A 27754-nucleotide genomic window follows, 5' to 3' on the forward strand; every position below is an offset into this window, starting at 1 on the left:
ATAACATCAAATGCTTTAGCACTTGACAAATAAGAGCATACTAGGGTTAAATCCTAATAAAACACAAGGCTGCACTGTATGTATCAATGATAGTACAATAAAAAATACAGCAGTAATATGCAACCAAAAACAAAGCTGTCATAATGTATCATGAGACAAACATTCCAACACAACCCTCCACAATGAAAAAACTCGTTGCTATGCCTCAGATAAGTGGCCCATTTTCCACTATTTGAAAGAACAACTGCGTTATCTCATATCTACTCTGGGTCCAGCTGCCTTAGGGAATAAATGGGCCGGCCTGGCATATGATCCCCATCAACACATCCCTGGATCCCATTCCAAAACATTCACAGTCACGGAGCGGCAGCAATGACTGAGATTCTGGAGGAGCGGCCTTTCGGCTTGCAGTATACTAACGTCTATCTCTCAATTTTCATTCTCTTTTGCTTCAAGCTCTTTGTCAAGATCAGCTTAAATATACTGACCCACTTCTATGTGGTTAAAGGAAACCGTAAGGAGGCGGCCCGGATTGCAGAAGAGTTCTATGATTTTGGACAAGGGCACCGTAAGTTGGCATACTGTACATGTATGTGTGGGATACATGACTATATATTGTACCTGGGGTGAGTTTTGCCATATTGTTGTAATCACGTGTACAATCTCTGTAAACAAAAGTGGGTCATTGAGTATTCTTATCACAAACCAAGTTTCCAAGCAGTTTTTGTTGATTATGTTTGGATATTATGCTAAATCTGCATGTTGAAAGAACAATAACCCAATTTTACAATAAAATGTTTGGCGCAATCATGCAGGGATTGATTTCACTTCAGATCCACAGAGATGTATTCTTCATGCTTTTAACTTATTTGTATTCGAATAAGCTTAAAATGCATGTTATTATATATCATAGGCAGCTATATATTCACTAGAACAAAGCATTTATATTCCTATCTTGTCTAAACGGCAATAATATAAACTACCATTACACATGGTTTGTCTAAATGTGTCCCAGTAGCCTTTTATCAACAACAGACAATTATGGTAATGTTTTGATTGTCAGACTAAGCTCAGAATGACGTAACAAAACACGGGGTACCTCTAAACAACGCAGCAATATCGCGCTCAAATAACACATTTGAAAAAAAAATGTTTTAAAAAGTCATTTTTTACAGTAAATAAAAACTATATGAAATAAATGTAAAATGAATTAATATGATGCATCTTTCATCTACTGCTAGCCACTTGCTTCGGAATAAAAGTGGTACCGTTCTAATTTTAAACCGAGATATAAATAGTATTGTCAGTATTGCGCGCGCGAGTGGAAGAAAACACACTACGGCGAAGGATTGCCTCATCATAAATAATAAATTCATGACGTGACGTGACGTGCATTAAGTGCGCACGCTGATTGGACGCCACTCTGCGGACAGAAAACAAATCCAATGGCGAAGGCTTGTCTTGTATTTTAATATTTAAGAGTTTAGACTTCGCCATAGTAGGAATAATAATTTTCTTGACACAAACACGACTTCGATGCAAAAACAACAAGCCGAGCAGCCAATCGGAGAGAGGCACTGGCTCCCTTTACATAGAGGACATACAGTTCTGTAGCTCATGCAAACATGCCTGAAGTTCCCTGCAGAGATCCCGAGTACTCAGAAAATACTCAAAAGAAAAGAAAGCGAGAGGACATCGACGGTTTCTCCCCTAAAAAGAAATCGCGCTGGGGTATTTTGACAAGTCAAGGTGAGTTAGCAAAACGCGTAAATAAATGTGCCTTTATATTGCGCCCTGTTGTCACCTTGCAGTAATGCATATGCTTAGGGGCGGACCTTCCATAAAAAAATAGTATATTGTACAAAAATCTGAGTATTCATATTTGTATTATAACATTAAATGAATTTTACTGTTTGAAGTACTACTTGGTCGGTACTATAAATATGGTGTTTTAATTAATAAATATTAGGTTAATATGGAAAATACGTAAATAGTAACAAATACATATATTACTACTAGGCTTCATTAGGCTTTGTATAGAAATATATGTAATATACTTTAATGGGTAAGTTGACACTATATTTTTCAGTGTCTTGTTAAACATGTTATGTGTATTTAATATAGTATGTACCATTAATGTTGCACAATTTGATCTAACTAAACCTAATCCTAACTATAGTGAGTATAGTTAGTAGTTAATTATTATTACTCTGTACTTAAATGTATAATAACTGTTAAACTGTTACGCAAGACATGTAAAGTAAAGTGCAACATACATATGACAAACATTTTGATAACAATACATTTACATGATGCAATATTTCTTATATTAATTATATATAGTCAGCCATTCAGAATGTTATCTTTTAATATTTCATTTCCATATGTGAATATAACTGGAGATCATTAAAAACAGTTTTAAAACCTTACACAGTGGCTTATGCAATAGTACTACGGTCGTTGCATATAAACGATTTACACAGCAGCAGTCGCGTGTATTGTGTATTGTCTGATGCTGTATTTTAACATAAAGTAATAGTTTATCATCTGGTGCATTTGACCCCACTTAGCAAGTAGGGCTGTCAAAAGATTAATCGCGATTAATCGCATCCAGAATAAAAGTTTGTGTTTACATAATATATGTCTGTATACTGTGCATATTAATTTTGTATTTATAAATACAAACACATACACATGTATACAATTTTAGGAAATATTTACATGTATTTATTTATATTTTCCAAGAATTAAAATTATATATAAATGTTTAATAATTTTAGAATTTTCTTTAATATATGCATGGATGTGTATGCGTTAATAAATAAAAAAAATATTTTTTACAGGACACAGAAATATAGTATGTAAACACAAAGTTTTATTCTGGATGCGATTAATCGCGATAAATCTTTTGACAGCCTTATTAGCAAGGCCACCAGAGAACACAGTGTAGGCTACTACATTTTTGTTCTATCAGAAAACACGCTGTAGACATTGTCCTTTGCTCCATTATGTACAGTCATTTTCTGAAAAGCTTAAGGCATCCAGTGACAGAATTCAATCCCCACAGACTAGTTCATTAAGATGTTTCTTCTCATCTAGAGTGGTTCTTGTCTCCACATAGCCCCGCTGCAGTCGCATTAACAGAACAGGATCATGAATATTCATAAGCACTCTCTCAGATTAGCTATCAAGCAGTCACCGCCATATATATATGACAGCCATAAAGCAAAAAACAGGATTACATATGTGACATATTCCTTTTAAATCATACAACTGAAATTAGACTGACAATCTTCAATCTAAAATCCATTTTAAACCTGGACAAAGCATCCATAAAAATGTTTTCATTAATACAAAAGAGAAGACATATCTAATGTTGTTTCAATGTTTCGATTCAAATTTTATCTAAATTGTTATGCTGAAAAAATCATTTGTAATGAAAAATATATAAATCATGCAAAATAGACGCAATTTGAAGCAACTACTGGTCCCAGACGTCTGGGCTCCACTGTAAACTCTAGTATTATAAAGTAATGAAGTATAGTGACTGTAGCACAGCTGTGACCTAAAGCTCAACATGTCAACCTGGAATCTTGACCCATCTCCCTCACTTAACTAAGCTACGCCGTGAAGGGCTCTGCTATTCCTACCCAAGATGACCGACGTCCTCTCATTCACAGGTAATGGCGTATGTGTATGAGTGGCTAGATGTGCCATGGGGCGACGGAGACATGGGTACGTATAGAGCGTATAGGGCGGAACCTCCTACTCTCAGGCCTTGTTTTGTATGAGGATCGACAGTTGCAGAAGGCAGTTGTCATATAACGTTGTAGCTAGATTGAGTTCATGCTATATATAGGTCTAAATATTGGGGTAGGGAACCACCGACACACAGGGAACTCCTTGTGTATGTACTGTTTAGACATCAATTCGATATAAAAAAAATTGATTCTTTAACGTTTGTGTTTATGTGCGCCAATAGAGGATGGCTGAAGGCTGTTGTTGGTAGATGGGTTTTTGCCGGTGTTCTCAGTCTGTGTTGATGCATTTGTTTCTGCAATGTTAGAGTTATTGTTGCTGTCTTAAGTTTCCTTGGGAAAAAAAACGCTTCCATCGTGACTATTATTGTAGCGGTTTCTTATGAGAGAACCAATCCATTCATACAGATTTTACACACTTATCCTTCTGTATTTTGGCTTGCCTACATGAAACTCATTGTAGATTTTGTTTATGTATAATTTTTTATTAGTAGATATGTTCTGTAATCCTCAGAGGAAGTATACAATCCATTTGACAAAAGTAGTCCTCCCTGAAATTCCATTTGTGGCAGGGTTGCCAGATCTGCGCAACACAACAAGCCCAGTGGCCACAGCCCAGATAGCAAAATGTAAAGTGTGCAAAGTCACTGTTATGCATGACACAGAATGTCTTCTTTAGAGTCAGTGTAGTCATATTGTAGTGGCAATGGCAATTGACATTTGATGTCTGAGCAGATTGCCTTGTGGACAGTGCTCCGACATATATGTCACAGTTCCACTTCAGGGGACCCGAGTTTGAGTCTGTCTTCTCTCCTACCGTACCATATTTAAAGGTTAAAAGCCCAAAATTTAGTCTTTAAAAAATGACAGCTGATGTATAAAAACCTGTTAAGGAAAAGAACGAACGTTGCCTAAAAATGCAGACTTGGGAACCCTGGGCAGGAGGTAACCGAGCAGATTTTAAAATAGCAAAATTAAATCCTATAGTGTATGCGAGCCATGTATGATGATAATTCATAATTGACCTAATTAAAACATGCAACATGTTTATTTGCTAATGTTACTGAAAACTGATCTGCCCATCAAAAGCTGGTCACTTGTATTTGTAAAATGGGCAGTTGTCAAGGGATCAAATGAGAATGTTGTCCCAGGTCTTGCCATGCATTATATAAGACCTTCAAGAGTCATGTATAAAATAGTGAATTCGTGTACTTTAAATAAAAATTCAGCCAAGTTCAATTTAATTATTTTCTTTATTGCACAGCACACGAGAACAGCTGAACTGTTGAAATAAGTCGACCTTTATTGTGTTATAGAGAGCTGATCCACTCTCACAGTAGCTGATAATGGCTTACTATTTCCACTCACAAGCTCTCCTCTCAACAGCTGTCAATGGCCAGTGTCAAAATCACCTGCTCACACCACTCTCACTTAAAATGTGCTCCAAAATATCAAACCAGATTGAGTGGATATATTCCAGGCTCTTGAATCAGGCCAGAGCTCATAAAACTAATCGGCTAATACAGCAAATTGTGTTTAGTTTTTAATGTATTGTTTGATCATTCAACCTGTGTATGGGTTGTACATCTGAGATGAAACCCTGATGAAGTACATTTGTTTGTGTGTCTCATAGGTTCATGGGCGGATCGATCCCCACTTCACGAAGCTGCGTGTCAGGGTCGACTACTGGCACTTAAGACCCTTCTCTCACAGGTTTACACACATAATACTTTTAGCAGTTTAAATTGGTAAAATATTTGTATTTCAATACACAAAAATCAATATGTTTTATAATATTATAAATCTGATCACGTGAATCACGTTTTGTGGTATACCTCATTTGTAAGTCTTTCTTTCTCTTTACCAGGGTTACAATGCAAATATCATCACCATTGATCATGTGACTCCACTGCACGAAGCTTGTCTCGGAGATCATGTAGCGTGCTCCAGGGCTCTCATAGAGGCCGGTGCCAATGTGAGTTAATAATCAAGGTTATGTGAAATATTATTTTTTATATCATTATTTTAAGCAAAAGTTATGTGGCTTGTAGGACTAACTTATATATAAAGCAATTGGTTTAAATTAATCTTAAAACATAAATATGACCAAGCCACAGTTTGAGTGGGATTTATTGTAAATCTTCCTCAGTCAGGAACGTGCTGTACCTTATGCTGTCATTGTGTTTGCCAACATTATAATTCAGATAATAAATGTTTCTAATGGTGTTGTCTGTAGCAGAACATTTTCACTTCCATGAAAAAGCACATGCACTCAGTTGACAGTAAATTCACATCCCACTGGGAAAAGGAAGTTCATTTTACATAATTGAGAAGCTAAATACTTGTTGCTGTTCCTACAATTATGTAATATTATTCTGTACACACAATAGATATTGAGGGAAGTCACATGTGCATTTAACAACAGATTCATTCCATTTATAGTACAAGAAAAATGCTGTCTCAGTTGGTTGATGCTAAAGTTATGTAAATGGTCGTACTTATTCTCAGCTTTCTATTTTGTGAAACATTCCCAGTATTGTTGCAAAATACCAAAATGCTTGTTACCTGGCAAAATAATTTAAAAATAAATGTATAATTTTGTTTTCATATTGTTGAAAGTCATTTGTAGACTTTTGCACAGATCGATCTGTTGACAGTGTTGTGTGTGGTAGGTAAATGCCACCACCATTGATGCCGTGACCCCTCTGTTCAACGCCTGCTCAGCAGGAAGTGTCACTTGCACTGGAGTACTATTGGAACATGGAGCAAAACCACAGGCGGAAGCATGCCAACCTTCACCTATTCATGAGGCCTCCAGCAAAGGTAATAACTCAATATTTCTTAAGTTATAAGCAGTTATTTACAAACCTACAAGTTGTTTCTCAGGCAGGGCAGCATGTTTGGAGGCTCTCATCTCATGGGGAGCGGATGTAGATTATGACATCCCACATTTAGGAACGCCGCTCTACATTGCCTGTATCTCCAGGGAACTCCAGTGTACACAGAAACTTCTGGACGGAGGTACGTGTGTACATGTGTGTTGTTTTTGGTAAGTATAGTTGTTAAGGTTATCATACCAAATTGCCAAATATGAGCACTTGGGGTTTCTGGCACCATGTCTTGTATTTTTACCCACTAAAGGATGTTTATCTTAGGTGCCAATGTACAGAAGGGCCGTTTTTTGGACACACCCCTTCACGCTGCAGCACAGAAGGACTGCCCAGACATCATAAAAGTGCTACTAGACTTTGGAGCTAACATCAACGCTCGCAACGTGGAGCTACAGAGGCCGGTGGAGACAGCGCCTCCCAGAAGCACAGCAGAGAGCATGCTTCTGCTTTATGAGGGTAATGCTATTCTTTTTTAATCTGTTGTGGTATTACATTTTGTGGTTGTTTTCTACTACATTTGAAAATTAACTGTAGATATTGGATTTATAAAAAATACAAGAAATAATAAGAAATATTTGAACTCGCAACACAATTTTCAAAAACTGTCATAATACGTCCTGATATACAAAAGTCATGTACAGTATACTTAATAAACTTAATATAGTTAGTTTTATTACTATGTTGATTTATATTGTGACTTTTTGGCAGGGGCATGACACCTATTTTTCATGACAACCCCTTGATCCTTAATATTCCCTCTCATTTGAATGTGTGGCTTTAAGGATGTTTATCTATGTGTAATAATGGTAATTCTTTTTCTTCCTTGACAGCCACACCGAGGTCTCTGTGTCAGTTGTGTAGACTAAGCATTCGAAACTACATGGGCCAATCCAGAATGCATTTGATCCCTCATCTCAAACTTCCTAATCTTCTGAAGAGTTTCCTTCAGTACAGATAGACCTCTACCTCTCCACAAAACCTCCCTCTATTTTTCTCTATTTTCTAATATTAAGTGCATTAATATATCTCAATGATAGGTCACCTAACTTGCCACTCTTGCCATTCATTTAACCTCTGTAAGTAAAAAGCAATATATTTTTGTGCAAATGATAAACATTAGTTCTATTTTGTTTAATGAAATCTTTACAATATGTGCATCAATGTTACCCGCATGTTTTTGTCTACTATGATACCATTTTACCTGGAAATGGATCTGCTAATGTTATGCCTTGATGTGCAATGCAAGCAATAAGGCAATTTATATATTTTTAATCATTCTAATCTTTAACAAGGAAACAATTACAGCAGGATGCACAAAAATGATACTGCTGTGGTTTTTGCAGTGTTCTATTGATCCTATTACACTTTAACAACAAATTGTGTGAATAAGATTGTCACTAAACATTTTTGCCAAAACACATCATGAAAAGAAACATAACAAATAAATGCAAATATTTAAAACTTGATGGCTTTGCTTTGTTATTTCTTGCTGGACAAATGAAGTGAAACGGCAAACATTTATATATATTTGAATAATGTAAAAAATTTTTTTTAACAAAAAATCAAATCCTGAGCTCTACTTGTACATCTTTTTTAATAGTCATTATCACAAAAAATAATTTGACAGTTTTGGCTATTCTTACTATTCTAATCTTTCACTTTTATGATATACTGATATTCTAAAATAATCAGGAACAGATGAGACAGATGGGCACTTGTTGCATGCAGAGTCGGCAGATTTTGGAAGGACCTGGTCTCCATCTGATTCAACTCTAGGATAAATATATGACATTCTCTCTTTTGCGTATGGACAGTGATCATCTAAATAATGTTATGTACACCAATTTCAGCTTGAAGTTTAAACAAACTCTACAACAAAAATATTTACAAATAAATACATTTCACAGTGCAATCTGATGAAAATAGTCTCTGTATGTGGATTTCTAGCATAAATACTAATGTTCATAAAATTATTTCTCCAAACTGTTTTATGTCCTCAGCTAAGTATGACAATTCTTGCTATTTAAACTGTACCAGTCTGAATAACTGATATTAGTACTAAAGTAATACTGTATGCTCTATTCATACAGGCTTTCTGAGTAGAATGTCCCTCATTCCATAAAGTATGTGCGCTTTTCACAAACCTATTGCCTAGGTTCATCTAGACACACATATTGGACGAAACAGTATAGCTTAAAACATCACGTAACATAAATTGTGATCATTACAATTCGCTTTAAAGTCAACAATGTTTTAGGCTCTCAGTACTTCTGTTTGGTTCTACTTAAGTAACGTATATTCTCAATATTTTAGTCAATAAGTACATTCAATACATAACAGGCAACAGAAATGATGTCCTAATTGTTCATTGTCAATGCTGCAAAATTAAATCATCTCTCATGATGTCAAATAAATATATATAAATAAAATAAATAAATACATAAAAGAAAAAAAAAAAATGTACAGATGAGTACCCTCTACTCAAGTCTGGTAATAAAAACACGACTGTTATAACATTATAATATTCACTGCAATCTTAATACCTAACCATAAAATCTGCATCCTTATTTTTTCTGCTTCATACTATTCTTCACAGCATCTATCAGTTTCTCTTTTTCCATAAAAAATTATTAGATATTCCAAATGGCGCATATGCTCTGCTAGTCTCACTGTAAAAAGCATATCATGAATTACACTGAGGTGAAGGATCATGGCCTCATGGATCAAGCCTTAAAATTGTTGCTTCCAACAATTTACGACCTTCTGTTGTTCCACCACAACAAGCTTCTGTTAGACAATGAGAATGTTGTTCTGCTACCTGATGCTAAATTTCCAGATCCGCACCAGAGAGAATACTGTTCACATTCATTTCTGTTCAGAAGGGGTTGAGGCGTATACCCGTCCCCAGCGGAGAGAAAGGGTTCACCTTCGCCCACATCAGGGCATCATTTAGAGAAATGGCTGATTTGCCATCCTCCAGGAAGAACACAGGACCCTACCGGTCAAAACGAAAATAAAAATATGAGTTAAACAGCATTTAATTTAGAGTACTAAGAGACAAGAGAAACAAAGAGAGACCCACCTGTATCCTGAGGCCAGTGAAGCAGGAAATCTGGACATCAGAGTGGCTAGGCAAGTTGGAGCCAGTGACATAGTCAGGACCCTCTAGACCCTTGATGGGCTCCTCTCTCATCCGACTCAACAGCTGGCTGTACTCCAGCTTCTGGGCCTCAGATGGTGAGGCGTATAAACTTTCATCTGGAGCTCTGTGTGTTTGTGTTCCACAGGTGTGCATGAAAGAAAAGAATAAAAAGTAGAGAGTTAAAGAGTTTATTTGTTTGATCTGAAAAACAGTCTTACGGGTCAATTTTTCGAGGTTTTTATCGATGTATGAGTTACTAGAATAGGACAATATCTGGCTGAGATACAACCGTTTAAAACTCTGGAATACGAGAGTCCAAAAAAAATCGAAATATTGAGAAAATTGGCTTTGAAGTTGTTAATCATGCGCACTGTGGCAGGCCATCGATTCACAAAAATAAAGCTTTTATATATTAAAGATAAGATAATTAATAAATATCTTCATGGAACATGATCTTTATTTAATATCATAAAGATTTTTGGCATAAAAAAATGTACACTAAGCGTAGGTCATTTGCCTTTTTATTTTCATATTGGAAGTCTTGCCTCAACATTTTAGTGAAAATGAAAATTCAAATCACCAATTGCATTTTCGTCTTCAATTTGACTGGACATTTGGGCAGATTCAGTTATGTATAATGAAATTGTTAATCTGATTATCATTTTCATCATTTCAATTGTTTTTTTCAATTTGGCAGGATTTACCTTCCATGTCTGGGTGGGGCCAGGACAAAATGAAAAGACCTTGAACGGCCCTGGCCAATACAAACAATCATGTGAAACGCACAAGAGACTTTACACAACTTTGGTTACTATACTATTAGCATATTAAGATATTGCAATCAGGATTTAAAAAATACAGGTTAATACAGTCTAGTTAGATTACATGTGGGTTTGCAATACAGAATTATAGTGCTGTCTAGTATAGTATTTGGTGCCTTAAAATGCTGTTTAGGTAGACAGGTTTTTTAACAGACATGTTGTGTAATATGAACGAGGCATGTATTGCTGTACACACTTGAAAGATTGAGTGCACACTCTCCAGGCTTCCAGCTCTCCGGACAACTGCTCTATCGGTAAAGGCACAGCCACCTCCCGCCTCTTCAGCAGCTGACTAGAAGAGAGAAAGAGCACATTTGTTACCTTACACAACTATATAATTGTTGGATTGCTTTATATTAAGGTTCAAAACTAACCCTGATAAAACAAAATGGGCTTTTGTATGATTATAATGCATACAAAATATGAAACCTTAAAAATTTATAGAAAATACATTAACTAGTATTAAATCCCAAAAATGTAAAAAACGTCCAGTCCATTCCCACTGTGACTTTAACAGTTCACCTAATAAAAAATCTCATTAACAGGTCATTAAAAAAAAGATATTTTGATAAATGTTGAGAAAGTGTTTTTTGTGTCCATACAATGGAAGTCATTGGGGACTAATGTTTGGTTATCAACATTCCTCAAAATATCTTCTTTTATGTTCTGTCGAAGAAAGTACATCAAAATAATAATAGTGCGTGTTAAACTGTTTAATCAACATTTAACTTAACATTTTTAGGTGGCTTCTTCATACTGTAAAACAAACATATTATTATTGTTTTCCATGAGTTACCTTGTGTATTCATACAATGCTGGCACTATACTTGAATACTGTCTCCCAATGGCTAACAGTGCACCAATATACCCACAGAGAATGAGCAACTCGTTCCGCTCTCTAATCAAAGAAACAGAGAGAGAAAGAAAGAGAGAGAGAGAGAGAGAGAGAGAGAGGGAGACAATGAGATCATAGAACCTAAAGTTAAATGACACAAGTGACAGCAGTTTTAAAGGGAAGGTCTTTTACTTACTCACTACACTTTGAAAGAATGAGACGGTCTGTTCTGATATAGCTCAGCAGGTCTAGGATGTGGTATACTGAGTCCACAGCCCAATCAGGAGCGCTCAGCTGCTCTGTGAGGGGATACAGAATTTCATCAACGAAGAGAACAAACCATTTTGTGCTGAGAGGTTGAGACTTTTTAAGAATATTTTTATGCAACAAATACACTTTTATGCAATAACTAAATTGATACATATAACTGGTGTTAAATAATAGTCATCCAGGACCGAAGTTAGAGCACTGGTGCATTCTTCATTTAATTATGAAGCATTATAGATAAGTTGTGCCAAATGTTTTATGGTGCTTTGTGGTGAGATATTTTAATGAGCAAGACACTTTCAGACATTGTCCCTGTCCCTCTGACTCACACCTTTGACATATGAGATCCCAATGGGAAGAGCCTTTTCTGGTTCTGGACTCAAGAGGTAATACTTCACTGCTTGAAAGATTTCCCCTTCAGCATGTGCATTCTCAGCAAATTCTTTACATTCTTCTAAAGTTGGTAGACCACACTGAAAGAAAATAAACAACAAAAATTACTGTTTAAAACAAACGCACCATCTTGGAGGTCGGGTTTAATGGCACGGATATTGAGGATGTAGTGTTTAATTAATAATCATCTGATTATTAATCTGATCATTTGATTATTGTTTCATGAATCCATTACCACTGCTTTGATATAGTTTGTATAAAGAATGTAAAATAAAGACAGTAAAAATTAATTAAACTTTTGTTGTGCAGCACATGAATGTATTAGGTGAGGTCATCACCTTTTCGTGCAGATCGTTGATTTCAGCTGAGCTGCCAGGGTAATAGGCACATAATTTGGCTAACAGGATCTCATTATCAGGGATCATCTGAAGTAATCTGGCAGCAAGATCCCTAGAAAGTAAAACACCAAATGCATTGTGAAGAATGTCGAGCAATTGTAGACAAATAACATAAATTGATGTGACAGCTATACATGCAGGTAGAGATTTGGATATGTTATACATTTTTATTTTTTAAATTGTAAATTTGGTTGGTTGAACAATGGTTGAAGTAGACTGATAGCATGCAAGAAAAAAATGAAAATCTGGGACCGGATTGACGAAACTGTTCTTAAAACAAAATATAAGATTGTTCTTAAGATAAATTATAGGAAGTTCATAAGAATGTTCCTTCTTAAGACATTCTCAAATATTTTCTTAAAAACATCTTCATAAGAATAAAATGACATATGCTTTGTAAATCAATTCATCATTGAATTATAATTGACTCACCCTCAAGATTGTTCCAAACCTTTCTTCTGCTTAACACAAAGGAAGATACATGGAAGAATTACAGTAACCAAACACATCTCATCTCCCATTGACTCCCAAAGTATTTATTTCTCGTACTGGATCTGTTTGGTTACTAACATTCTTCTAACTATCTTCCTTTGTGTTCTGCAGAACAAGGACATTTTACAGGTTTGGAACAACCTGAGGGTGACTAAATCATGTCAGAATTTTCATTTTTGTGTGAACTATCCCTCTAAGAATATTTTTTGGTAAAACAAAACATTCCGAAAAATTTCTAAAGGAGAATTTAAGAAAAAATATGGCGGCTAAGTAGGATTTTTTTCTTTTTATGAATGTTTTGTGAATCTGGTCCTTGTTGGCTAAAAATGTGTATTTAAAAAAAAATTGTCGAGAAAACAAAACGTTATGAATGATATTCAAGGAAAGCAGAAAAATACCTGCATGCCACAGATGGAAAGCTAAAGAGAGGTGGAAAATGATAAATGTAACAGGTACATATGATGATTAGAATGATTAGAACCATGTCACACCTTTTCGCATGACTAATCATAAGTAGTGGGTTTTATTTAGAGAAGGTTGCAAGCTATATTTAAAAGAAAATGTGATTTGATGTGTCATATTCATATCTGGTTTGGATCCCACTTTTGAGAATTGAATTTCAAGTGTTAACCTTAAAAAGGCTGCACTGATCTGAACCCTCAACTTGTATGCTTACCATGTGGCTGTGGTCATGTACTTCCTGGCCAGGAGCTCAAGAACATAGTGGGTGGCTTTACTGGCCGACTCTCCCAGGACTGTGCCCACACACACTGCTAGTTCCAACTCATTGCCTCTGATCAGAGAGGCCATCGCCAGCTGACACAAGGACGATAAAAACTGGAATTAACCTTTTTATAAACAATCACATAACATGTTTACGTTTCATATATACAGAACATATGTGACCCTGGATGACAAAACCAGTCTTTAGTAGCACAGGAACATTTTTAGTAAAAGACAAATATACATTGTATGGGTCAAAATGAATAATTATTTATTATTATTATATAATAAATAATTATTATTTTAGTTTAATTTTATGCCAAAAATCATTAGGATATTAAGTAAAGATGATGTTCCATGAAAATATTTTGTAAATTTCCTATCTTAAATATGTAAAAATAAATTGTGAGTGGATGGCTTGTCACAGAGCCCCTGATGGAGAACTTTAAAGGCAATTTTCTAAATATTTTTTATTTATTTTTGCTCGCTCAGATTCCTGAGTTTTAAACGGTTGTGTCTCAGCCAGATATTGTCCTATTCTAACAATTCATAGATCAATAGAAATCTTTCAGATTATGTACAAATCTCAATTTCGAAAAATTGACCCATATTTTGCTGTCCAGGGTCACATATGCAAAGTTTTTAGGTCAAAATCATTCTTTCAGGTCACACTCATGTTGAATTATTTTTGCATTATAACACTTTTGGACTTTATGTTTTCATGATAATTAAATATTATTACTATAATAAAAATAATGCATTTATACATCACTGAACCATACCTTTAAAAACATTAAATTATTGCATTATCACTTATTATTTAAAGTTGTTTAACTAAATTATAGACTTCTAAATATATACTTCAGAGTTGTCTACAGCCAGGTGACAGCAGGCTGCCAACACAGCGTGGCCATCTTGGAAATACCACTCTGCCAGCTCTTTACACACTCTATGCAACAGGCTGCTCACAGAAACAAAGAAAAGAAAGGAGTGTAAACAGATTTTATCTCTCCAAAACAATTGCATGGATCACTTTGCATATTTTACCCGCAGTATTTCTCTATGTTGTCATTGTCGGAGTTCGCAGCATGGTTCATTGAAGAATTCAGAGGTCCGTGAATGTTACCCTCACAAGCACCCTGATTGAAAAAAGCAGGTTAGGAACACCCTACATCACATTAGACTCTGCACAAAGATCCTAAAATGGGTTCAAAGAACATGGTGACCTGTACCTGAGCCACTAGTACTGCTTCTTTCAGCTGACCTCTAGACGTGAAGAAATTCACCAGTTTTTTCACCTCACCAGTGGCGATGCAGAAGGGGATGACATCGTCATTGCCTTCCTGCATGAGCTGGTCTGCTCTCCTGCACAGGAATGAGTAAATGAGAAATGAACCTGGGTGAGTCACACACAAGAATTAATCTGAATTAAAGAGGATTGTATAAAATACCTTTGCATGAGCTTTTTCCAGTATTTCATGGATACGCCAGGAGCCACAGAAAGAGCTTTTTCCCACTAAAGCACAACCATAAATATGTAAAATCATCCAATTCCAAAAGAAATTCGATTTTTTATTTTCTATGAATATGAATAAAATACTAAACAGATTTTACCTCTCCCAGTTCCACCATAAGCTCGCAGTATCTCTGGATTTGACCCAATCTTATATGAATTTCGGCTGCATTCTTTAACCTCTCCTCTTTACTGGGTGCTCCAATACCACCTCCAAACTTTGACATCTTAACTATAGTCAGCTCTTGTGCTTCAGACTACAGGGAAGAGAAATAGAGCGAAAAACTCATAATCTATTCCAAAGATTTAAAGAGTTACAGTAATAGCAAACTACCAAAAATGACCAAACAAACATTGCTTTATAAACGTCTTTGTTCTGTTAAACACAAATTAAGATATTTTGAAGAATCTGTGAAAGCAAACAGTTCTGAAGCACTTTTTACTACCATTGTAATTTTTCCTACTATGGTAGTCAATGGTGACCAAGAAATGTTTGGTTACAAGCACTTTTCAAAAATCTTTCTGTGTTCATCACAACAAAGAAATTTAAACAGATTTGGAACAACTCAAGGGTGAGTAGATGATGAAAGAATTTTCATTTTTGGTTGAACTGTCCCTTTAATACACTCACGGTTTTAAAGCGGACCAGGTGTTTCATATGCATAATGCCTTGCCCATAGTTCTGTGGGAGGAGACTATCATCTTGGCCGTTGATCACAGCGACCAGGTCCCACAGGTTATGACTCCCACCTGGCGGCTACAAAGTGAGAGCAAATCTATTTACAGAACTCACAGAGAAATTAAAAATGAGATTTACTCAGTTAATTTAGATTCACTTACAGAGAAACATTCAGAGAACCATTTCAGCTTCTTCATGCGAACATCACTGGAGAGTTTATCCAGCTCCTGTTTGATATCTCTGGAAACCTTTCCACATAAGAGGGGAGGAGCCCCGGGTACCATGGCACGATCTACACTCCAAAACAAAATGTGTCTTTACAAGCTTTAAAAATGAATTTAATTCTTCAAAAATCATATAGGTTGTAAATGGAAAGTATGAATTCTACTAAATGATTTTACCAGTGTTGCCAATGATGTCATCCCAACTGTGGTCGGTAAGGATATTGACCACTAAGGGAGCAATTAGAGGAGTGAGTGACCACAGTCTGACAGTTGAGTCTCTGGAGCAGGAAGCCATGGTGAACGGACAACTGGGGTGACATGTCAGACCTGTGGATTTGATATTTTTGAGAAGGCTGCATGAATAATGTATCAAAACCTTGGAATGAACAAAATGATGATTGCTTGTCCTATGGTTCTACCATTATGAAAAAAGGCTGTGTGTCCACACAACATGATGGACTTATAATTATAAGGTATTTATCCAACATCTACTGTATCAAAAATGACAGCTTCGTGCATTTTATACACTACCATAGACATCGGCTCCATGGTCATATACACTGTCTAGACAGGTGCCATCTCTGGTGTCCCATACACGAATGGTGTAGTCCCAGCTTCCTGACGTCAAAAGGTACGGGACCTCTGTGTTCCACATCAGACCTCGAACCGGAGCCGTGTGGCCACTAAGCACATTAATGCAGGCGTCTTGGGTATAGTCCCAAATCCTCACAGTTCTGTTCAACATATACACAAAAACATCTGCTGTAAATGTATGAAGTTGTGAGGATCAATAATGAAATGATGATGTGTGAATGAATATTTTAATGTAATCACCCATCATCTGATCCACTGCAGAGTATGCCCTCTCTGAGGGGCGACCATCGCACATGGAAAACTTTGGCCGTGTGACCTGGAAAGACTTTTAGTGGCTGGTCTGAGCTTGTGGCCAAATAATAGACTCTGACATTCTTATCTTCACACCCAGTGGCAATCATATCTCTATGTGTGTAAGAAAGAAAAAGATGATTATACAATGTTTTTGATCTGAGATGTCTAGAAAGAATTACTGTAAATATATGGACATACTTGTTATTTTGACTCCAGTCACAACCAAATACTGCGGCTGGATGTTTGTATTTGTGCAAGACTTTCCCATCAATGGTTCGAATTATGCTGAAATCAGATTCCATTCATGACTGTTAGACTGTGAAAGTCATGTTTGCGAGAAAAACACGTAGGAGAAGCTTGTGGAGATGTTACATTTAATTTAATAACAAACTCACCAAAATCCGTCTCCACTGCATGTGGCTATTCTTTTGGAATCTTTGTGGCTCCAAGCGACACAAAAAATACCATTCTTCCCATGCTGCAACACAATTCCAGACAGATTGTAAATGGAAATTTTAAAACTGATCAAATATATTGAACAAAAACAACTGAATATTTGGATACAGTATCAAATGTGTTTGTATTTGCAAATGAGAGACCAGAATGTGGTCTTGCCTCATTAAATCTTGTGATCATTTTCCCCTTCTTCACATCCCAAATAAAGGCACCATTCCTGGACGTGGCTCCTGCTATGCAGTTCAAGTCTCCTTTGGATTACAGTTAAAATATAAAATAAAAAAATTACTACAGCGGTAATATGGCGTTGAGTTCTGAGCTATTGGAGTGTATCATTCTTACCAGGGGCCCAGGACAGTGAATAAACCACTCCCTCATTGCCAGGTGATGTGTATACAGCCGTTAAAGTGTTAATGTCCCACACCTTTATTGTCCCATCAAATGAAGCTGTAGCTAGAAGGTTTGGGTCATCTGGCTTGAACTTGCAGTCAAAGATGGTTTCAACATGACCCTGCAATGAATATGTGAAACAAACTATTTTGTATGATAATATACCACAACACTGTTGAAGTCCTGATTTTGATTGGCAGACAGATTTTTCATGCTGATTTTCATTGCATAGCTGCGAAATAGGTCTTTTGTAGTTTGACACACACATTTGTTATACACTTTGGGTCACTTTGCAACATTCTTTACTTCACTTTTTCTTTACTGAGATTTATTTTCAAAATTATATTATGGCACATATTTGACTGAATAAAAGCTAAATGGGAGAACTGTCTAGCCAAAACCAAGAGTCTCTCTTTCACATTCATACACACTTTCCAACACAAAATAGACATACCTACTTTAGTATGTATAGAATTTTTATATTTTAGTACTTTCCTCCCAAAACTTTTTCTCTCTTCATGTAGTAACCATAGTCCTAGCATAAGCAATATGTCAAGAACTTTGTATTCTCAAAAAAAAAAATTGCTGACCTAAGGTAAACTTTTAAAAATAACACACTCTCATGGCCACATTACCGCCTTGATTGTGTATTTTTAAGAATTCAAAGGTCCCACAAATATTCCTCAGTTAATCACAGGGTGTAAAGGTTAAATTGCATTTCCATTTTCCCAAATAACTATCAAGGCAAAAGCAAGAGCTTTTTGTCTGACAGAACAACGTGCACTCTTGACCTTTAAAACCAGTACTAGGACTATATAAAGCACCTCTTCAAACATGTGAAGACTAATATAATGTGGGAAGGCTAATACAAATATATTCTGTATGAACCATAGGTGCTTGAGCCAATCTATTGTTAAATAACAACAAAGCTTAGCATAAACTCTGTATGTTACTTTCATTATAAAACAACACACAAAAAAAAATGTATGTACAAAATATAACATAAAACATTATTCTTACCAGATCACGCAGGAAGTCCCATTTTTGGGCGCCCATGTCATACAATCCCACCCCGCCATCCATGAAACAGCATACAGCGTGGCCGGGAGGGAGGGAGAAGGCCTGGTTCTGTGAAAGAGTAGGTGGAGGCACAGCCTCACTGGTGGAGGAGGTGTAGTGATTCTTGGAAGGAGAATTGGAGCTAAATGCTAAGATGGACAAGACATCCAAATCAATTGGTAAATGAGTCATTGTGATGATATAGTACACAAAAAAACACAGACATAAATGTTAATTGGTGGGCATGAAAATACATACATTTTTTTGCCGGCGGGGAGTTTAGTACATGAAGCGCATGGAAGCCGGTTTTCTTCAGCTTGAAGTTGTCTAGAGGTGTCGCTCTCGATACGTTCCATATTCTCAACACGCCGACTTGAGAGTCTTTCGATTTGAAAAAGTAGAAACAAAATATCACGGATCATTGATGGAAGTTGACTTTGTGCTATGTGGGTGGAAGTCAGAAAGACTCAGTTCGGTGCAAGTGAGAAAATGTATTAAATAAAAATATAAACTAGAAAAAAACATTTAATACTAAAAAAAGTTATACCACAAAAAATGTATACCATATATTTCGAAGCCTTGTCTACTCAGCTGGCCATGAGCACAATACCTGAAGCCACGGATGTACATTTACATACAATGTACCGTTTTTTTACTGATGAATATGTTTATATGCGACCATGTAATAAAAGTCTAATTTCAAAATCCTTCTGTTCTACATTTTATTGTAAAGATTAAATTCCAATAATAGACCTAAGCTGTCCTACTTAACAAAAACTATGATTTCTCTGTGTTTGTATTAATCTTACCCCCTGTGATAAACATGCCAGGGGCGCTGGGCACCCAGGCCAGGCACTGTACAGAAGCAGCAGCGCTGGGGAAACTAAATGTAGTGATGCAGGATAAAGACTCAGAGTCCAGCAGTCTGATGCCATTGTGCATGTTGGCCACTAACAGGTAGTCTGTGCTAAGGGGGTCCCACTCTAGAGCTGTGACAGGGTCTTCTTCATCTGTACCCTCTAAGGATTCGGGCCGCAGCACGTGCTTTTGATTTTTTGTGCCTGAGATGATTAAAACATACAGGTAATTACAAAAGCAGAAAATGTCACTGATCAATGCCTGCCTCATTGGTCACAGTACCTGGTTGAAAGATAGACAGACTCCCATCAGTGTGTCCGAACACCACTTTTCCCTTCTTCAGTGGATGCCAGCGGAACAAGCAGATGTCCGAAAGGAAACTGTGGGCCTCCTTGTGCACTGCGACCCCTGAGTCAGGCTCAGAGATGGTCCAAATGTACAGAGGACCCCGATGGGATACGAACGCAACGCTGTCACCCGAATTCCAGCACCAGCTTAGAGAGGCAGGAATACCTGAGAGGCATGTGAGCACACGATTATTTAGACACAACATTTATTATTAAGATATAGAGAACACATTTCTGATTCTATTCAAAGTAGCGGTACCTTTAGTGTTATCCAGGCGTGCAACAGCCTTCTGTTCAGCCACATTCCAGATGATGAGCAGATTATCTGCGCTGGCACTGGCAAACACATCAGGATTGTGTGGACACCACGATATGGCCGTGATGGTCTTCTTGTGTTCGGACATGATCGCTCGCAGTTTAAACTCATTATATCTGTGATCAAGCTACAAGGAGAGGCTTCAATGAGTCCCACTTGAAAATATTTGACATACAATCGAAAAGTAAGAGAGAATGTTCACACTTACTTGGTACACATATATGGCGAGCGTTGCACAATACGCAAACCTGTCCCCACTGGCAGCACACACATCTTTGTTCCAGGGCTGACATCCAGCAGCCAGCAGGCCGACCTGCTTCACCTGAGACATCTTTACCTGGACACAAAATGTCAGTGATACCAATTAGGATTATGACACTAGTGAGATTTTGCTCTGTCCACTGGTCTCAGAGTTCAGATGACAAAATAAAAGAAAGGTTTCACAGCATTCATTACATTTCACATTTGTTGCATTCTTTTATTCAAAGCAACTTATAGTGCATTCAAGATACACATCAGTATGTGTTGTCTTGGATTCAAACCCATGACCTTTGTACTTCAAATGCAATACCAACTGCCATACATCCAAAAGCAACTTAAAAGTTAACATCATGCATGCGGACAGGCTCTTTGGTGTGGGGCCGTTCACCCAGACAGGACATATTCTTGCGTCCATCAATGCTATTTGTAATTGTGTTTCTATATACAAACTTAACAAGTCTGACGTCTGATCGTCTCGCCGTTTTTGTCCCCCAGTGTCTCCCAGTATACATCGTGTGACAAGTTAAAAACACTTCAACTTTTCGAAGTGCGTATCGTGACTCACGCATCTATTCAGTACTGCCACTCTGCGTCTATCTGTATTTGATATCAAGATTCAAGAACGCATCCGTGTGACAGTGAAGAAAAACAACCCCTGGTCTATTGATGTGTCATCTCTCTTACATGTGACACAGTTAAATCAGATGTTTAAATCACGGCTACATCGCTCCTACCTTTGGTTCATTGTGATATCTGCTAAACCAGCGTAAGCTTTCCATGGCTGTTCTTCTCTTCACGAATGCAAAGACGACCCGGGCTGTGCTTAAGCGTGTACAAGAAAGGCTGTAGCAACAGCGTATGAGCCGAGCATGTAGCCGCGTACTGCTCTGTGAAAGCGCATGTATATGTAGAAGACAGCGAGCGCAAGAACACATTGGGCACTCATTGACTGGTGCAGGCTGAGTGTGGGAGAGATGGCTGGAGACGAAACAGCTCCCGCCGGTAGCCAGGCAACAGCAAGATCCCTTCATTTAAACGCACTCACTTATCCATCAACCCTCCCTAACACAGCACACAGCTCATCTCACCCCTGTCTTCTTGAAGGTGTTTTCTCCCTCCCTTCTCATGATGAACTCTCATCTCAACTGCCCAGCATGCAGGCCTGGTACTAGACTGGCTGGACTGGACTGGGGGGTTCATCAGATATTTTGGTTGGGCAACCATTTTTCTAGTAAAGTTCATTGTATTCCAAATTTTCTATTTATTTAGTATGATTAAATCGACAAATCACTATTTAATAGATATAGAAGTATTTAATGTTTCATTTTTTTAATGAAATGCAGCAGGAAATTTTTTTGAAGGGCCCAAGGGTAATTTGGGGAGAATGCCCTCCCAGCCTCAGTCCTGCAAGCATGACACAAACACACATACACATAACACATGCATAAGCTTACACACGGCCCACATTGCTCATCCCACACTTTTTGCAGTGAGGTCAGGACAAAAGTTTTTTTCCATGGTAAAAAAATACACAATTCAATTTGTTTTGAAGAGGTCCTGCGATATGAAAAACATATAAATATAATAGTCTTGTTAAGACAGACAGACGTGATGAGAGACAATGTGTATAGAAAATGGGCACATTGTGTTCTACAATCACGCTTTAACAGGTTCTTTGATGCCATAGAAGAACCTTCGGTTTCCATAAAGAATCCTTTAACATCTGAAGGACCTTTCTGTTTCACAAAAGGTTCTTCATGGTGAAAAAAGGTTCTTTAGACTATAAAAAAGTAAGAAACAGATCTTTCTTTAAATAACCTTTGACTGAATGGTTCTTTGTGGTACAAAAAAATGGTTCTTCTATGGTATCGATGTGAAGAACCTTTTAAATAGCAACTGACAAATATTAGCCACTTAACTTTTGTCAGGGCTGCCATCTTTTCTTTTTGTTAAAATCTCACACTTTTTTTGTTGAAGGTAAAACATTTCAATTAAAATTATTTCATTATATGAGACAACTATATTAAAGTGATAGTTCACCCAAAAATGAAAATTCTGTCATCAATTACTCACACTCTTGTCATTTCAGACCTGCATGACTTTCTTCGGGAGAACACAAAAGAAGATTATTTTGAAGAATGTCGTTAACTGGCACCCATTTACTTGAATTGTTTTTGTCCGTACAATAGAAGTGAATGGGTGCTGCCACTGTTCGGTTCTTCTTTTCTGTCAGTATTTACTTTTGAGTCATACAGGTTTGAAATGACAAGAGGGTGGGTAAAATGATGGCTGAATTTTCATTTTTGGGTGATTTATTGCTTTAAGAACTGGAGCACTGCAAACATAAACATTGTAATAGGTGTTATAACTTAATTGAGAATTAGCATGCATTTAATTGAGTCATGCTTTCTTGTAGCTCAACTAGTAGAGCAGTGGTGAAAGTTATGCCAAATATGAGCTGAAAGAGATTTTAAATACATTTAAATATGTGAGCTTTGCCTACTCTTTGAATGTGTATAATTATGTCTTTTTTCTTTGTGGAACAAAAAACTATGTTTATGTGCAACTGCTGTGACTGATAAATTATTTATCATAATTAAACGAGAATGTTGAGCTTCTGCTTTCTCAATTTATTCATAATTTAGGTGCAGTTTAACCTTAAAAAATGGCCACATCTGTGTTTGTGATAATTGCTTTTACATTTGCTTAGGAGCAAGTTTGGATCAGATCCGAGAAGAACAATGTTTTGTTAGTTATGCTCAGCACCACAAGCTCATATTCGAGACTGAATGGCATTTTCAAATTATCCAGTCATAATTTTATGGCAAGCCATTGGTAAAGTACTTAAACTGTTTTACACACTTTCCATGTTAATTTGTCTCTAACTATCATCAACTGTGAACTTTTATACATTCTGTTTTTTTAAAAACTGTGAACTAGACGGTAAATGTTATTTGTAAATTGCTTTGAATAGAAATACCTGCATGCTTAATAATAACTAGATGTTAATGTAATTTAGTGCACAGATAATTACATTTTTATCTCTGAAATTATGCAGGTACTGAAGTTTTGTTGTTTGAGTGACTGAATTTCTAGTTCAAAATTGGCTGAAAATCAGCAAGTCAGATGGAAGCTTCTATTGGCTGTCATTTGATTCTTGCAGGATGTCTGTATGTGTGATAGTGTGTGAGTGTAAATGACCTCAGGTCGCCAAAGGCCACAGAGATCGTGATCAGAAGAAAATTGTCTCTGTTAGTAATGTCATCAGCACCACTTCACCTCCCACCCCTTCTGCTGGACTGTGGGAGTGAGCGTGAGTGAAATGTAGCCAAAACACACACACACAGAGGACACTCATGGAACGGTTTCCTAGGCGATGAAGACTTTAACTCTAAGAGGCGGTTGTGATGAAGTGGAAGGGGCTCTACTGGAGAGGGCCCGAGTTCCACACATCAACAAACATCCTACATCTGCTCATATTGGTTTCTAACGCATCCCACCTACATATAACCCACACCTATTCCCACCGCCTACAACACAAATTACTGCATTGGCTCACACACTTCCCATGAATCATTCATTTTTCAGAACTTCTGTGATTCATGCACGGCCCATTCATTCATTCTTGGTATTTATTTGTAACATAAGAATTGAACATGAGGATTTTAAAAATACGAAGAGAAATTTGTATAACACAGAGAGTACAATTACTAACACATTTTGCAAGAGAAAGGTGCCTCATTGCATTTCCTCACCCAGACAATATATTTCCATACAAATAGCGCCAGGTTATCTCTGATGACATTTGCATAATTCAGATAGCTCAGTAAGTACATTTCTTTCATCAGCAATGAGAGGATACTTACATGCTAATACTTGTTTACTTTCATCGGTTTATCAATCCAATGAGAGGAAGGTCAGGGCATCCGCAAAAACTACAACTAACAGGCGGCATTTTCCACTTCTGAACAAATCACTTGTTGCATATTTCAGGCAGCATTTTGTAAATATAGGACTGGAGCGTAAATTTGGAGGAATTCAGGTTGTTTGCTTTCTCTGATCTTTCCAACACTGTCGCTAAGTAAGCACATTAACAAATCACACAACAAACATTTTGTAAACACATTTTCAATGCAAGACTGCCCCAGATACTGTTCATTAGCTGATAAACCTGTATATAGACAAGAATGTGCGGGCAATTATAGTGGGAAAATAAAACAAAGACCATTTCTCCCAAAAATAGGGTCTGTAGGTTAGAGATTGTCGCCACAGCTACAGTTTCAATTGTTAGAATGAAAGGACGTGGTCCAGGAAAGAGGCTGCTGCTGTATAATAGGGTTCAATAAGGCTTAAAGCCTACCTAAATTAAAATGTTATGTTTTCTATAATGTATGATAATTTTACAAAATTATTATTGAATATAAGCATTTAGAAATAAGAAGTATTTTCTGGGATTATAAACAACATAAATCTGTATCATTTAAAATCGATTTAATGTTGGATACATTTTTCTCCATCACATTGCATACTGTAATCTGAGCTCAAGGGTCAGAAAACTGTTTAGACAATGTTAATGTAATATTAAGTCACCATAAGAATTCCTATTTTTAAATGGTTTATGATTTACCATTGCATGTGCCCTCAATGTCTTTAATTCAAAACATTAAAGGAGAGGTATTTTTCTACTTTTACACAATTGTAATATAAATCATAGGGGTCCACAGAATGTGTCTGTGAAGTTTCAGCATAAAACACACCACAGATCTTTTATTATACCAGAAACGTGCTGTTTTGCAGTGTGTGTCTTTAAGTGTAAATAGCTGCTAGTCTCCGTCCCCTTTTCAGCAGAAAAAGCAGCCCGGGCTGTGAGCCTGTGCTTCCAAAGACAAAACATGAAAGAAGGTTTACATCAAGCAAATGAGAAACAAGGTCTTGTCTTTAAACACCAAACACATTGTTTTCTGTAAGCGAATAGACTCCTAACAAAGGCATTTGACATATGACAAACCGATTGCATATATATAAAAACCATACACACTGCTTTCTAGAAGTGAAAGTAGCATACCCAAGAAAGAAGGGTCACAAAGCTAAAGAGAAACTACTGTGTTACTTTTTAAACACATTGTTTTCTATAGCACACCTGTTTCCACAGGGGGCCATTCGAGAAGGCAGAAATATTATAATAAGAACTGCTGCCTATGTAAGAAAGTGAGTGAAATCTGAACCGCTCGTTTCCTCACAGGCTTGCAGAGATATGCTGACATAAAACAAAGTTACTGGATTGTCATTTTCCACATTTTTCTGAGCTGGCAGATGCACCAGAAACAGGATTTTAGAACTTCAACATACTGTAGATAAAGTCTGGTTTTCGTGAAATGACCCCTTTAATGTCCATGAGTTCCACATCCGAAGATCCAATCCAAAACCAAAGGACCAGATCTAATAGCATGACTTTGAGGAATGACTGAAGAATATAAAAGCGATGGTGTACAAATAAATTCACAATAAATAATGTCAACTGTATAAGATAGTAGAAATAAAATGTGATCTGCTTTCTAGGCCACTGCTTTGAGAAAGTTACTAAATAAGCACTGGCATACAATCCAAATCTCTACATGGGGCCTAAAGAGGATCAATGAGATAAGTGACAGTGATGTATCACAGAATCTGCATATCTAAGCTTCTGCTCTTCATAACACCTTTACCTGGTATATACAAAACGAATTTGTACTCCGCCCTGTACAATAGCATCTTTCTCAGATTTCTTTAACATTTGCATACAACCTGCATGCACCATGTTGTCAATGTCTTAATCTGTAAATCTTTTCCTCTAAACAGCTCAGGGAGAGAGTACACTTTTCTCCAGGGAGAGTATCAGTACTCTCATGAATCTAAATGTGATTGTGTCAAGCATTTCTCTCAGGACAAATCCAAACCGTCTCCAAACTTTCTGTTTGTAACAAACATTTGAAAACTTCAGCAATAGCAGCGCATGCACCTAAAGGTAAAGGTAACACATTACACTACGCATGAGCCGGTCTCATTATTTGATCCAAAAGTGGGTCGTTTCAAATGGAGAGTTCAGTTCCTCTACCTAAACTGCTTGTGTAAGATCATGGCTGTGTCTCACAAAACCTCTGTTCATTAGTTCTGCTTGTCTATGCTTGTTGGCAAGGGGAAGCTGGTGTGTGTGTCACTTCTCAATGTGTCTAATCAGCACAGCAATGTAGGCTCAGATGGTGTATTTGAAATTATAATGAAATCTGTGATACGGCTATGCTACAACGATTGTCTGCATTTAAAGTGCCTCTTGTGCTTTTCCTCTGTGCACATCTGATGAGACTCAATCAAGCATCAAGGAAAGTTAAAGTACATCCAGTAATAGAAAAAGATCCTTGCTAGTCTGCAGAACAAACTGTGGCTTTTTCGTTGAGATGTACCTAGGTTTTATGGACACCAAATCTTGGCTCTCTTTGAATGTATTTTAATAGTAATCCATATACAACGTACACAACACAATGCAAGGTTCTACGCGTAATTTGCAGCCCTATTGCATTGCGTTTATTTCTACACAGGGTTATGGACATCATGGTTACAGTCCAGGAGGAAAGTTGAGCATGCACAGTTGCACACGCATCCTTTCGGCTATCTGTTATGGCACTAGTTCACAGTTCCGGTAATCCGATAAAAGTGTTTAAAAAACAGCAGCGTGTGTTTTTAAAATGTATATGTACGAGGGTAAATAATGTCATATATTGCACTGGCGCGTTAAAAGGGAAATGAACATGTGTCCATAAACAATGAAGATCGCTTACCTTTCTCGATGTCAGTGGACAGCGACCTGGTGCTGAGATTAGGTGTATCGCTGACGGGGATATGCTCTGTAGTTCGTCAATCCTGGTCCAAATCTTTTGCGACGATTGGTCAATTCAAACCTGACGTCGCCACACTGTTTCTGTTTTCAACGCGGATTGGTCACTTTCCCAATCGATCAACCTAATAATATGCAGAATCCGTGTAATTTTGTGTCAGGAAGTATTTCT

General features: G+C 37.0%; 2 protein-coding genes across 7 annotated transcripts; one reads left to right on the forward strand and one right to left on the reverse strand.

The window, feature by feature from the left end:
- The first annotated feature begins 227 nt into the window (after positions 1-227).
- On the forward strand, positions 228-8115 carry asb5b (ankyrin repeat and SOCS box containing 5b). Of its 5 annotated transcripts, none has more exons than XM_056731325.1 (8): positions 356-568; positions 3681-3735; positions 5392-5471; positions 5626-5733; positions 6431-6581; positions 6645-6779; positions 6914-7105; positions 7480-8115. In XM_056731325.1, exons 1-8 carry the CDS (start codon positions 497-499, stop codon positions 7605-7607), a joined length of 921 nt encoding a protein of 306 aa, XP_056587303.1. In that variant the 5' UTR covers positions 356-496; the 3' UTR covers positions 7608-8115. The 5 variants fall into 5 exon arrangements, 4 of the variants coding, with proteins under 4 accessions (XP_056587294.1, XP_056587303.1, XP_056587313.1 ...); XM_056731343.1 differs by lacking the exon at positions 356-568 and adding an exon at positions 1615-1749; XR_008904706.1 differs by lacking the exon at positions 3681-3735 and having other exon boundaries at positions 228-568; positions 6645-6807; positions 7480-7619.
- A 112-nt stretch (positions 8116-8227) lies between these two features.
- Positions 8228-27606, reverse strand: wdr17 (WD repeat domain 17). 2 transcript variants are annotated; one of them, XM_056731295.1, is made up of 30 exons: positions 27527-27606; positions 20659-20787; positions 20394-20577; positions 20070-20300; positions 19739-19990; positions 19188-19310; positions 18891-19078; positions 17823-17991; positions 17640-17731; positions 17420-17502; positions 17223-17309; positions 16971-17135; positions 16668-16870; positions 16314-16463; positions 16074-16204; positions 15865-15990; positions 15335-15490; positions 15172-15236; positions 14953-15085; positions 14768-14859; positions 14582-14681; positions 13674-13813; positions 13396-13416; positions 12446-12557; positions 12046-12187; positions 11644-11746; positions 11409-11510; positions 10809-10904; positions 9732-9915; positions 8228-9644 (listed from the first exon to the last, which is right to left on the reverse strand). In XM_056731295.1, the coding sequence occupies exons 2-30, from the start codon at positions 20779-20781 to the stop codon at positions 9525-9527; spliced, it is 3873 nt and encodes a 1290-aa protein (XP_056587273.1). In that variant the 5' UTR covers positions 20782-20787; positions 27527-27606; the 3' UTR covers positions 8228-9524. The 2 variants fall into 2 exon arrangements, with proteins under 2 accessions (XP_056587273.1, XP_056587281.1); XM_056731303.1 differs by lacking the exon at positions 13396-13416.
- Positions 27607-27754: the final 148 nt, after the last annotated feature.

The sequence above is a fragment of the Triplophysa dalaica genome, chromosome 2 (genome assembly GCF_015846415.1).
Source record: "Triplophysa dalaica isolate WHDGS20190420 chromosome 2, ASM1584641v1, whole genome shotgun sequence".
In the NCBI taxonomy this organism is placed as follows: domain Eukaryota; kingdom Metazoa; phylum Chordata; class Actinopteri; order Cypriniformes; family Nemacheilidae; genus Triplophysa; species Triplophysa dalaica.

Bases quoted from the DNA above. Each gene is read 5' to 3' on its own strand.
- asb5b (XM_056731316.1), top strand. From the start codon at position 373: ATGACTGAGATTCTGGAGGAGCGGCCTTTCGGCTTGCAGTATACTAAC. The intron at 5,734-6,430 runs GTGAGTTAATAA...TGTGTGTGGTAG, and splicing joins TCATAGAGGCCGGTGCCAAT to GTAAATGCCACCACCATTGA. The intron at 6,780-6,913 runs GTACGTGTGTAC...TGTTTATCTTAG, and splicing joins ACAGAAACTTCTGGACGGAG to GTGCCAATGTACAGAAGGGC.
- wdr17 (XM_056731295.1), bottom strand. From the start codon at position 20,781: ATGTCTCAGGTGAAGCAGGTCGGCCTGCTGGCTGCTGGATGTCAGCCC. The intron at 16,871-16,970 runs GTGATTACATTA...TATGTTGAACAG, and splicing joins TGCAGTGGATCAGATGATGG to AACTGTGAGGATTTGGGACT. The intron at 13,417-13,673 runs GTAAGCATACAA...ACCTCTCTTTAG, and splicing joins TACATGACCACAGCCACATG to CTTTCCATCTGTGGCATGCA.